The sequence below is a fragment of the Leuciscus leuciscus genome (genome assembly GCF_965113295.1).
Source record: "Leuciscus leuciscus genome assembly, chromosome: 16".
Classification (NCBI taxonomy): domain Eukaryota; kingdom Metazoa; phylum Chordata; class Actinopteri; order Cypriniformes; family Leuciscidae; genus Leuciscus; species Leuciscus leuciscus.
In genome coordinates, this window is record NC_138740.1 from 5,404,972 (window position 1) to 5,418,712 (window position 13,741).

Genomic DNA, 13,741 nt, shown 5'->3' on the forward strand with positions numbered 1-13,741 from the left:
AAATGAACATTTGTAAAGCCTACGTTTTCTCATATTCCAAAGAAACGTTGCAAGTGAGAATAAAAGCGTCCTCCACCCTCTTCTTCATGTCAGGGTGTCTGGATCCATGGTCCAACACCAGTCCTCTGATCAGCCTGAGAATAAACACACACACAGTTGTTAATGTAAGTGCTGCAACCCCTGTTACTTCTCTTACAGGGAAATCAAGGGGACTTTATAGATAAATATCTTGGGCAGAGGCCAGAAATTCAAACTCCAGCGAAGACATTTCTTCTTTTTCCGTGACCCATGAAACTGGCATAGCACCAGGGGCGGCGTTTGCGTATGGTAGTCAGAGTTCAGATAAAACATCAGCTAATGATGATGCTCGTTAAAGATTTTAGGAGGGCTTTAACCCCCCTAAATATTTGCCATTAACTGTACACTATTCGTGATCGCCTCAGTCACCTTTAAAAGTCATATGAAACCGGCTCCTCCCAGTGTTATCTCCGCAGCGTCAGAACAAAAGCAGAGGACAACGTGTGTATTTATTGATAGATCGTTATATATATATATATATATATATATATATATATATATATATATATATATATATATATGAATCCGTGTAGTTCTTTGTCATATGCAGTTTACAGGAGCAATTAAACACGAATTATTGATTTATGAAATTCCTTTCATCCAAACGCCATGAGACTTTGTGACTGTTCCTATTCTTGCTATACTTCATACATCAGTGCATGAATCGCTGCTCTTATGTTCTTAACGCAGACTTCTGATTGGATCCCAATTCAGAAAAAAAACTATGCGTTTTTATTTTAACAACGTCGAAAACACAATGGCAGATTTTAAATGAACACATAAATGTATACATTATTGCAAAAGTATTATTCAAAAAAAAAAAAAGTGTGTGGAGTGTGTGCGCTGCCGCAGTTTATTGCATCACTTAATCGCGCGTCTTTTTGATTAGCCTAGCTGTCAGATACTGAGTACAAATGAAAAGATACAGGCCAATTCAATCTGCCCTGGATGTTTGTTTTTTTTTTAACGAAGAAATTAAATAGCAATCAGGAGAATGGAAGCAGCAATAAAAAACAAGTAAAACCTAATCTGAGGACAACAATGGGAGATGAGAGACTAAGCCACTTAATGCTCATGTCTGTGGAGAAAGAGTTGGTGACACGTTTTGATCTGGATGAGCTTGTCAAAAACTGCACTGCAACAAAAATGTAAGGCATGTGTTTTTATATTTAATGCTGTTCACTGAGTTTTTATTAATAGTGTAATAGAGTTAATAGTGCATCGTGCATTTTGTTTGCTATAACGTGAGGTATATCGTTCGGTAATGTCGTTGTTCTATGTATGCCCAGAGGGAATGCCGTACTCTAGGTTTTTGTGAAGAGACGCCACTGCATAGCACACAGACACTTGACTAATAGACTTGTAATACAGCCCACAAGCCAATCCCCCAATCATCATTCTCTTTCATTATATGGAAAAAAACTGCCCAGGATAGTCCTTCCGTCATGTTCAGAACAATTTACCACTTTTCACAATTTCATTTGAGAACTTTTTCTTTAAGGAAAGTCTACAATCCACACAAGAGAGGAAACTATTCTCTGAGTCTTACTGTGTATCACTGTCGGTTTTGTGCCTCATCTCCATGATCTCCACCATGTAGAGGTCGATGGGCTCGTTGGGTTTCCTGATGGCCAGCACAGCGTCCACCACAGCCTGAAGTAAAAGCACATGTAAGTGCACAGGGGAAAGATGTCCTATCCAATTCATTTTTATCATATTAAAGGGGTCATGAAATGCATTTTCAGATCTTTATGTTTCTTATGAAGTTAGTAAAGTTTTTGCACCAATCAAATTTGTGAAAATCATTTTCCATACTCTGTTTCAGAGGCTGTTAGGTCTTTCAGAAATGCAAATAAATACCCAGTGCGGTGATTGACAAACTGTGTCACACCCTCCCCACAGTATGCATGATGTTTTGATGCTCGAGATGGCCAGAGCTGTGATAGGATCGGATTTGGTATCAAACATATACGAGACTTGAGGCGTGGTGTGGTAAAGCATGGTAAAACATTTATCTGTACTTAGGCTAGCTCTAAAACTATTATTAAAGCTGAAAGCAGTGAAAAACATGTTTCTAGCATGTTTAACACTTGCTGGAATATTTTTAAATTATAATGGGAGTTGCATGACAATATTAAACATGTCACTTCCTGTTGCCAGCAGGTGGCGCTACAACTATAACTGAATATTGGTATGTAGATGTCTTCAGGCCAGGACTCAAACATCCAATCATCTCCAAACTTCACATGTTTGAGTTACAGCAGCCCAAACGTTCATGGAATTAGCTAAACACAGCTATTATGTTTGAATTATGGTGAAACATCAAACGTTGTCAGGCCACCACGAACACGCCCTTCAACAAAACCGCAAAAGCTTTATAATTTAGCACTGCAAAGGCCTTTAGATTACACTAACCAAATATATAGATAATAATAATAATTCATTACATTTATATAGCGCTTTTCTCGGCACTCAAAGCGCTTTACATAGAAGGGGGAATCTCCTCAACCACCACCAATGTGCAGCATCCACTTGGATGATGCGACGGCAGCCATATTGCGCCAGAACGCCCACCACACACCGGCTTACTGGTGGAGAGGAGACAGTGATGAAGCCAATTAGTATATGAGGATGATTAGGAGGCCATGATGGACAGAGGCCACTGGGCAAATTTGGCCAGGATGCCGGGGTTACACCCCTACTCTTTTGAAATACATCCTAGGATTTTTAATGACCACAGAGAGTCAGGACCTCGGTTTAACGCCTCATCCGAAGGACGGTGCTCTTTTGGCAGTATAGTGTCCCCGTCACTACACTGGGGCATTAGGACCCGCACAGACCACAGGGTGAGCGCCCCCTGCTGGCCTCACTAACACCTCTTCCAGCAGCAACCTGGTTTTCTCAGGAGGTCTCCCATCCAGGTACTAACCAGGCTCAGCCCTGCTTAGCTTCAGTGGGCAACCAGTCTTGGGCTACAGGGTGACATGGCTGCTGGCAGGGTGAGATGACCCGCTTAAATATGTAGGAGTCTGTTCAAATGTGTCGCATGGAAATGGCAATTTGTAAGTAAAAAAAATAAAATAAAAAAAAGTATGGCCTTTTTCAGATCTTTGGACCTAGTGGATGAAATAAGTAGAGATGCACCGATTACAATTTTCTGGGCCGATTCCGATTTCCGATTTTTCATTAAGTTTGACCTGCCGATACCGATTTTAGCCCATTCCGATTTCATTTTTTCTAACCACTTTACAGCACACACAAATATTTATTTTCTCTTTTCTGAAATAGAACATTTTACAATTTGCATAGTACTTTTTTTTTTTTGAACAGATAAATGCTATAAAATAGAACTATATAAATTACTCCAGGTGTAATTCACACACATCTAAAGTGCAGTGTTATGGAAGAACCATTTCCTTTTCACATTCAATATCCAATAATTGTTTTATACATGTATTTAGCAAACTAAACGTCTGTATGAAAACAGGGAATGGCGATAAAATAATATACAAATAAATTAAATAAATATAGCCTTGCAGTATAAAGATATTTCTCAAAGCACTCACACAGGCCTATTGCAATCGCTTGTACAAACTGAATAAAACAAGTTTAAATGGGTACATTTTCTATAAATATTAGTCTTCGTTTTCTTTTGACATTGCCTACTCCAGTTCTTGTTAAAACACGCAAATTCTGTGCATTTTGGGCACTTTTTTGTGAAACCCTATTTAGGCTATTTTGTCCATCAAAAGTGTGCTTTCCCTTTAATTGAGCGTGAGCAGTGCAGCAAATAGACTCGGCGCCGAAACACGCGCTTCACTGCTCGCGACGCTCCTGCTTGACGCTCCTGCGCTGCTCCTGCTCCCGTTGTGAATGCACTTATTGATTAACATGCACGCGCTTGCGGTCTGAACGGACGTAATTCACGAGGTTTCCTACATATGTGTTCCGCGTGCACGTGTGATGCTGATGTTGCGCGATGCTAATCATGCGCCGCCCGAGTGCATTTGACCGGCATAAAATCGGTATTTGTCAGACTGACCGGCCGGTCGCCGGTCACGGCCGATCAATCGGTGCATCTCTAGAAATAAGGGATGTAAAAATAAAGAAAATTCTAGCATCACAATAAGTGTATTGTGATTGTCAAAACATTTTAGTAACTAAACTGAATTTTCTTAGGTTTAGTGACAACATGTTAAAATGTTTACATAGTACAATTTCTGGTAAGCTACGCTTTTTTATTACTTCTTGACAAATTTCACGATTTCGCAATTCTTGTGATTTGATTTAAAATGGACTAATTTGGATAAATATTAGGTACACAAGATAGGCGTTCATTTTTTTATTATTAAAACAGAGCGTTAATAGCTCTTTTTTTCTAGCCAACTAACGTGCTATATTATGGTCATTATGGCTTTCCTGAAGTAAATGTTATGTGACAATTGTTCTCCAGCTGTTTTATTGACCCCTTTCCCTGGTTGAAAAACACAGATTGATCGATATAATGTATGAGGAATATACATTTTGGTAAGTTGTACTATATCTTTCAACATTGTTCATTTGTGTTTATTTACTATTAGCTAGTAGAGATGATCGGTTCACGTGCCGCTAGGAATCTGTCACGTCACATTTACAAGCGCCAAAACAGAATCTGAGAACTGAGATTTTCTTATATCATATAACTACCTTTTATACCACCTCCACAATATTTTTTTACTACCATCACAACATCAAGCAGCAGCCCTTTTTTTGGGGGTGTGGTGGGGTGGGCGGGGTATGTAAAGCACCACTTACTACTTACTATAAGGTATAAGTGTGACACTGTCACACCCATCATACATATTAGGTATACTAATGTTTAATTGTTATCATTAAGTATTGTCATTGTCAATTATGTTTTTTTTGTAGTGTCGAGTTGAGTTTCAGTTGTCCTTATCTTAACCCTAGCCCTTGAGTTATCCTAACCATAGCCCTTAGCCCTAATAAGGTGAATAATAACCGTGGCACTTTGTCATTGCTATCAACTCCGACTCACTCAGGGCTTGACATTAAGCCTTTTCATGTGCTTGTCCTTTGGACAAGTAAATCTGTCATTCACTTGTCCGAGTAAAAAAGTTGCTTGTCCGGAATGTTTTTGGTGTGTGTGTGCTGTAAATATAATTTATTCTGAAGAAATATCCTCATCTGTGTTAAATCAGCTCTGATATATTTAAATCTACATATTGTCATATCTGCACATTTAAAGGGCCACCCCCCACCCCCCAAATCTTATTCAATGTATGCTTAATCTTTAGTTTTAAATTTGATCAATAGATTAAATTGGAATAGCCTAATAAGATAATATAGGGCTGTTGTTACCCTAGGAAGGGCTGATCAAATTAAATCATTTACACTGAAAATGTACAACTGCATTAAATAATGTTATGAATATGAGATCGTTTAAAATATTTTTGAATAGGCCTATACAAATAAGAAACGTTGGAAAGAATGATACTTTTAAACATGAAAGTAAACCGCCAGTAGGAGGCGTCAGGCGACCGTCTTAATGAGCGAGTCATTGAGTCATTCATTCAAACGATTCGTTCAAACAACTGATTCATTCAAGAATGAGACATGTTTATGAATGGGATATTGAATCTTTGACTCAGCCAATTCGTTCAAAACGCTGAATCATTCAGTAATGAAACACGGTTAAGTGTTGCTGTGAGATGCGTTACGGTTCTGCTGTGATCTTTGTTTGGAACTATTTTTTCTGCTGAAACAGAACAAAAACAGTCAATATTGTGTCTAAAATGTAAGTAGCTTAATTTGAACTGTTGTATCAAAAGCAATGTCACATCTTCAGTCGTGATGGTACTCAAGAAAACAGCACTCGTCGTGTGAGGTTGCTAAACTGTATCATATGTTAAAAATATTAAAACACATTTTGAATTTTGGCACTGGCAGTAACGTTATGTTGTTAACTGAGTTTAAACTGAGTTTACATTTGTTTGGATTTCTCCTCGAGAGGCTGCGCGAGCCTCAACAGCGCAACCTTGTTACCGTCAGTAGCCTAATACATCCACTATCGATCGCAACTTACAATAAATATAAATACAATCAGAATCATTCTCTCATTTTAGTATTTCCCTAGTTATTTATAATTTTTTTGTTATTGACGTTTAATTAGGCTACTTGTCCGGTCGGGCAAGTAAAATTCTCTTTTACTTGTCCCTTCAAAAAATCCACTTGTCCCGGACAAGCGTTAATGTCGAGCCCGTCAGGTCCTGTTAGCACCGTATATATATATTTTAATTATGCTAGATGAAGTTAAAATATATGGAGACAAATATTAAGCAAAAAAATGGGAACTCATATATTGAGGTGGTGATGAAAAATTTACTACCAAGTCAAATTGCGTTTGTTACCTTTTACTACCTTTCAAGGGCCTTAATTTTGGTAGATTATTTTTACTACTTTTACTACCTTTTTACTCCTCTTTGCTTCGCGATTTTTCTGTGCGTGAGATAATGGATGTGTGGCGTGAGAGCGTGAGAAAAGTGTCAATTACGTGAGTCTCACGGTGAATGCGTGAGAGTTGGCAGCTCTGTAACCATTTGACGGAAAAGTTCTCTTAAAAATGCAGGGAATATTTCCTATTTAATATTCCTATATAATAATCATATTCTAAACTGTAAATACCAAGGACATTTAGATTTTATCATTTCATGTCCCCTTTGAAGACAATGCCATGGGCACAACTTGTGATCCAATGACAAGCAACAAATCCTTTTTTTCTCCCCATGTTAAAATGATTTTCTGTTCTATCATCATAACTGGTTTAAAACGTTAGATATTCAAACAACGTTTCTCACCTCTGTTAGTAAATCGGCCAGCTCCACGTGGACCTTGGTTCTGAGTGAGGTCCTGGCTACATGGATGAGAGTCTCTCTGTCCATCTCCTTCACGACCTTTAACTCTTCCAGCACCTCAAGGGCTTTTTCCTTCGCAGCCTCGAATCCCTCGGCGATCACCCTGGGGTGAAGACCCTTCAGACAAGTACAGGACTGGTTTAAATGAGGAACATGACTCGTGACAAAGACAAAACTAGAAATATGAGAAGCGCATGTAAACCTCAGAAACATAGAGGTCCGCCTGCTTGAGGAGCTCTCCAATGATGAGCACGTTAGATGTTGTGCCATCCCCCGTGATGTCATCCTGGGCCGTGGCCACCTTGGCAATCAATGAAGCAGTGGGATGCTGGATTTGCTGGGGGAAAAAAAAATAATAAAAGAAAATTAAATAGCAAGAACATATGCAATTTCAGAGAGTGGCTTGAATAACAGGGAATTAATGATCCTTCACAGACTAAAAAAACTAAATATAATGCACAGACAAATAGTGTCAGCAACCGTGACGAACACATCTGATGTGTTACAGCACCTGAGGTTTCCCCACCCAGAGATTCACGCCCAGACTAATGAGATCATTTTATAAACATGGTATATAATAATAATAATCATCTCTAAAGAGGAGCATTTTTATAAACATCTAGTTCAAATCATGAAACTCTAGACGGCTGATCGGTCCTTTACTGGCAAGCTCTCACATCAATACTGCATGGCACAAGCTGAACCTGCAGCCAATGAGATCGCTTGCTCATCATTCATGTAATCTGGTTCAGCTTGCATCCGAATTCGCATACTTTCCTACTACATAGTAGGCGAAAAATAGTATGTGACAAAATATCAAATAAATAACAAAATGTGACAGTAATAGTATTTGACAATAAGTCTTCGAATTCACAGTACTCATAAAAGAATAGGTAAAGTGTACCCGGATGACCTAATACTTCCAGTGAGATTGTATGCATACGATGGACACTACTATCCCATGAGGCCACGGGAGAGGATTTATGAATGACGGTGAAGTGACAACTGACACTGGTAGATCACATGATAATGACATTGACAACATGGCGAAGTCATGTTGCAAGCACACACTCTAATACTATATAGTTAAATTAAATAAAAATGTTTATAAAATGCTAATTCAGTCCCCAGTTTAAACAATGTTTCTCATGCTTGTTCAATGCGCCGTAAACAATTATTGCACTTGCACCTGTGGAACAATTAATAGACAGTTAATGTCATGACACTAAAGTTCCTAAATCATTAGTAGTAAAGCTCTTACCATCTCATGCAGCAGGACATTCCCATCTTTAGTGAGCTTGATGTCTCCTGCACCGGACACAAGCCTGCGAAACCAACAGAACTTGTTTAATAGATCAGAGGATTGAGAGTCAGTGCTGCAGGGAGGACATGTCCAAGATGCCATGTTTAAGTGTGTGCATTCACTTTATATCCATTTATCCACTTAGCTCCAGTCTTTGATTATGATTGGCTGAGCCGTGTTTGAAGCCATTGTAAAATACTTTATAAAAACACACCTGTGGACTCCTGACATCACTATTACTGCGCTGGACAACCGTTCTGCTGTACACTGCTGAAGAACTTATGATTTATCAATTATTAAGAACTTGGTTGGTGTGTTTATAAAAGCTTTCTGAGGTATAGTTATAACAGTTCTTCAAAAGCAGTAAACCCAGTGAAGCCGTGGTTAACAGTGGTTTTAGACCATGACACACCAAGCCCACGTCAAACAACTAGCAGTGATGAAAGGCAACCGTGTTAAACCGTGTTACCGCCAGGGTCCGGGATAAAAGTAACTATATGTTCTGCGTCTGTGAGATGAAATAACAGTAGTCTATTCATCATTTAAAAAGGGAAACTGGAACTATGACTGCTGATAGAAAACCATTTTAAAAAGTAGTGTTTCCACATGTGAGAGCGTCAGCTTGTAAGGGCAGGCAAAGACGGCATGTGTAAATCAATTTTTGCAGCTTTTAGATAATCGTGCAATTCTTGACCAAACCTCATGCGAATATAATTACAACTAAATGCCCCTTATTTCACACCATTAAGAACCATCATGTTAAATGGATTCTTTTTAAGATTTTTTCCCCCTTTCTTCAATAATTATTTGGATACCAGCCAGCTGAAAAAATGAATGAGGGAAACGTGAACACGTTAACTAGCCTAAGAAAAAGAGGGTTTAAACAGGATGGCGGACAGAAGTGCGAGTAAAATAATAGATAACAGTTTGAGTCTAAAGTCTGGACGCACTACTGCTTTTATACCACTGATGGGACAAACATGCTGTAAATAGATGCTCCCATGTGTATCTGTGCAAGCGCTCAGTGAAAAGCGTCAAAAATGCATATATACAACATGTTTTGGAAGAGTTGATCACTGTAGCCAATCACAGACATTAGTGTTGAGCGCGTGAACACAATGGCCAATCAGAGGCGTTTAAGAATCCGTTCAATATCGCTCAAAATGCTAGAGGGAAATGCTGGTATCGTCACATTTTTTAAAAGTTAAAATACCCAAGTCGGTACCACTGACAACACTAATGAACCAGGTTTATTTTAAGCAATCTGGTAAACACTCATTTTCCCAGGTTTAGATAAATGAGGTTGGTACATTTTAAAATATATCCAGGTTTATATAAAACAAGTCGAGATAAACAGTCAAATGTGTCAGTTTACACACAAAGAAAAGTTTGAGCTTTTAAAAAGTATAAGCATAACATTTTTAATTTACTTAGTTTCATTTAATTTACAGACTGACATTTTTTATGCCGTTTTCTAACAGTTTGGATTTTAATAATGAAGAGAGAAAACCTGCACTTAACCTTTTCATGGGCATTTTGTTTTCATATTTAGACAGATATTGTGATTTATCATTATAGGATTGTCTAGCAATATATTGATTATCGCAGACTTGCTGTATCGTGATGTTATCGGTATCGTGAGGTACAATGTGATTCTCAACCCTAATGCGTGCAGTGCCTTGCTTTGAAACACACAGGCTAAATATATATAATATATATAAAAAAAATCTGCATAATACATTTTCAATAAACAAACATCTTAAAATTGTACAGATTTTTCTTCAAATAGTTTTTCATGAAAGCATTTTATAAGAATGACAGATTCGCTTTGCGAATTTTGCGTGGCTTCTCGTCAGGGGTTATTTTGAGAGAATTAAACATTATCCCTTACTTATAATAGGCTTACCATAGGGAATCAGGCCAAGACAAAAACACGTTTGGAAAGAAAAATTGATGTGTTGACATAAAATTTTTTGATTTTGAACAAAAGCAAAAAAGTTACTTAGTGTTCCTTTAAAGTCGCAATGAAACACTTTCCTTCCCTAAACGGCTTGCCAAACAAAACATAAAACAAAAAAAGTAGAGCTTGTCAAAGTGTTAGTTCACCCAACAATGAAAATTGTGTCATTAATTACTCGCCCTCATGTCGTTCCAAACCTGTAAGACTTTCCTTCACTTTCCTTTTCATCATTACGATCTCTTTAATGCATGAACTTTTGGATGTGTCAAAGTGGTAGTTGCGTAGCTGTCAATGGAGGGACAGAAATCGCTCAGATTTCAACAAATGATCTTCATTTAATTGTGTTACGAAGATAAACAAAAGTCTAAGGTGTTTGGAACAAGTAATTACTGAATTTTTATTTTTTGGGTGAACTTGCCTTTTAATTTTGTCCATCAGAAATTGGTTGAATCATTGTTGTTTGCCATTACTGTGATGAGAGTGATTGACAGGTCGCCACACCCTCGCGCTAGTAAACACATCATCAGATAAGTCGTTCAAAGGGAGAGGGAGTTATTTTGATTAAACATTACATGGGCACGTTAATCAAAACGTACACGTTTAATTCTTATTAAATACTTTAACATTTCATAAATAAATGCATTTTTAATTTTGATTAACGTTATATGACTTCAATTACCAGGACACTTATTTTTTTAAGACAACCATTCATTTTTTTATTCATTTTATTTGGTTCATGCGTTCTTGAATTAAAATGGCTGGCGCTGAATGCAATTAAAAACTTGATACCAAAGTACTGCAAACATGTATTAAACACATCACTCCTATCACACAACACACAGAATCGAGCTCTAGACCAGATTTGCTAATAATAAATGCAAGTTTACAGTCACGATGAGTGGATAGCACTGATGCTAACTTCTTGACAACCAGTGGGTCCAAACTTGCCTCAAAAACACACACTTTCATTTATCAAACAGATTTTCCGAGCATTGCAACACACTGCGTTTTGGCATGTCGCAGTGACGAGGGAAAACGTGCGTAAACCCCGGAGCACATGTTGGACTGAGCCGGTTAGCGGATGACTGGGTGACAAACACGTGCTAACAAAGCGGTGCGCAACACGACAAATAACTCACATTTTCATTGTTCCCTTCGGCCCCAGGTTACTCTTCAGCACGTCCTGAAGCCCCCGGGCCGCACTGATGTTCACGGCCAGGGCCGCATGAGCCCGGGCCACCTCTGCTTTCGGGTTTAGTGCTTTAACCGCGGACATTCTGCTGGAAACCTGAACACAGAGTCACGGGGATAAAGGAAGAGACGCGGCCGAGGTTCAGGCGTCTAGAAGCTTCCACTCCCTCTTCTTCTTCTTCTTCGGTGGGGTTTGGCGGGGGTTGGCATCAGGAGTGTTGCGTTACTGCCCCCTACTGTCCTGCACTTCACTTATCACTCGCTTGTCCAGTCCAGGCTTTTCGAGAATATTCAGTAGACACATGATACACATCTTCTCTTGTAAACTGCCTGCACATTCTAGAATACGTTTAACATCCTGATTCACTCATCATTTCAGTGAATTTCTCACATGATGTAAGAATATGTTCAACTGTCTCATATTTCACATTCTTATCCTGCTGTCTCTGATTCATATCTTTCTGTTTTGTATTGACTATAAACTTTTACTGCATTATCCCACTGTTGTTGCCATTTTTTTTTTTTTTTTATCCTTCTGATTAAGGCCTAATTTTATTTCTAAAATATAACATTCGTTTGCACTAAAGGTATGTACAAAATGTTGCGATGTTCCAATATGAGATGATAATTATTTTTATAGGAGAAATATAACATTTCTGAGATTAGCATATCCACGGATACATACATTAGCCTACATATGACACGAGAACAGAAATAACATTTAAATATGACTAAGGGAAAAATAATAATGTGGTCTACATCTGAAACAGAAGACTTTATGCACATATTTGTGCATTATTTACAGCTGTATAAATACAATATGTATGTATTTACACAATATAACTAACTAACTCAAGCAAAGACAGTCTTGATCGTTCACACAGAATGATCTGAAGAGTTTGTTGAATACTAAAAGAACACTAGATGGCAGTAAAGCCACGTTTAATGTAATAGGGCAGAAGAAGAGCTTTGACTATTGCCAGAGACTATAAAGCGCTGCAGTGATCATGACATTTGTTTAGGCTAACCCAGAAGTTAGCATCACTCTGGTTCACTTCATAAATACCTATATACTGTCTATGATAAATACTCAATAGAATAAAAAAAAAAAAAATCCAATGTCTTAAAATAGCATAGGCTACTGAGTCCTCTTAGTCTGAAACAGAGACAAGACCGAGTACAAATGCGGTCGAGACCGAGACAAGGCCTAGACCTTCAAAAACTGGTCTCAAGACCAAGCCCAGTCTTGAGTACTTCAAAACTACTTCAATGTCACCATCACTGAGCTTCCGACGCCTCACATGTTCAACGATTAACCAAACAATGAGCTTTCACAGACTCTTGAGTCAGATTCTTGATTCTGCTTAGATTGCCCCCAATATATATACTGTATATTTCCAATAACAATATAATATCAGGGCGATGGAACTGGGAGTGCTAAAATGCAAACTAGTTTTGATGTGCTCTCTGCTGCACTCCATTAAGCAGAGATGGTCCAGTTGCACATATGTAAATAAGAGATCTTGTGGTCGAAAGCAACAACGTGCCATTTTTTGTCGACATTATTTTTTTCCAGCAAAAAAAAAAAAAAAAAAAAATATATATATATATATATATATATATATATATATATATATATATATATATATATATATATATATATATATATATAATTAATTTTTTTCATTTTTTAAATACATTGAATAGGCTTTCTGATTTAGAAAAATCTGATTTTTACAGAATATGTGAAAAGTCCTAATAAATAACAGCATAACCATTCAGCCTTGTAAGCTTGTTAGACAGGTAGATATGACATTTAGTATGGTTTTGTGTAAGGATTGTTTGAAGTTCACTTAAAAAAAAAGTTGTTATATTTTTTTAAGCCTAATAAATGTTAAACATTTTTTTTTTATATATATAGCTTTCAATTACACTGCAATGTTGAGATGTGGAAAAAATTATTGTCATCGAGACATCAGTAGCTGTATTAGTATCAGTGATACTGACCTTCATTCATAAAAAGATGCCATTAAACAAGTATCTAAAATATACTGTCTTTATGTTGTTTCTACATTAATTTGGAGATTAACTATGAAATTATTACATTATAAAATATATTTAAAAAAAATTAAATGTGATTAATAAATTTTTTACGTTTTTTTTGTTACAACAGATAAAATAGTATGGGAAACAGATGTAGGGAGGCACAGAGCCTATTCAATGCATTTTAACAAATAAATATGCCATTAGCCTTGTAAGCACCGTGATGACTTGTTACGAACTGCTCCGAGACTTGGG

At 37.5% G+C, this 13,741-nt stretch overlaps 2 protein-coding genes across 2 annotated transcripts in view; one reads left to right on the forward strand and one right to left on the reverse strand.

The window, feature by feature from the left end:
• rnf14 (ring finger protein 14) overlaps positions 1–3,358 on the forward strand; it is a 27,726-nt gene extending 24,368 nt beyond the window's left edge. The window contains exon 8 of the transcript XR_014198711.1: positions 3,215–3,358. The gene's annotated coding sequence lies outside the window, so the exon portion shown is untranslated. The remainder of the gene's footprint in view (positions 1–3,214) is intronic.
• The window catches only part of cct6a (chaperonin containing TCP1, subunit 6A (zeta 1)), a 19,001-nt gene extending 7,385 nt beyond the window's left edge, over positions 1–11,616 (reverse strand). The window contains exons 1-6 of the mRNA XM_082141324.1: positions 11,392–11,616; positions 8,251–8,314; positions 7,192–7,326; positions 6,933–7,106; positions 1,628–1,731; positions 24–134 (exon numbers count right to left, since the gene is read on the reverse strand). Of these exons, the coding sequence (XP_081997450.1) occupies positions 24–134; positions 1,628–1,731; positions 6,933–7,106; positions 7,192–7,326; positions 8,251–8,314; positions 11,392–11,528 (725 nt within the window). The 5' untranslated portion in view covers positions 11,529–11,616. The remainder of the gene's footprint in view (positions 1–23; positions 135–1,627; positions 1,732–6,932; positions 7,107–7,191; positions 7,327–8,250; positions 8,315–11,391) is intronic.
• Positions 11,617–13,741: the final 2,125 nt, after the last annotated feature.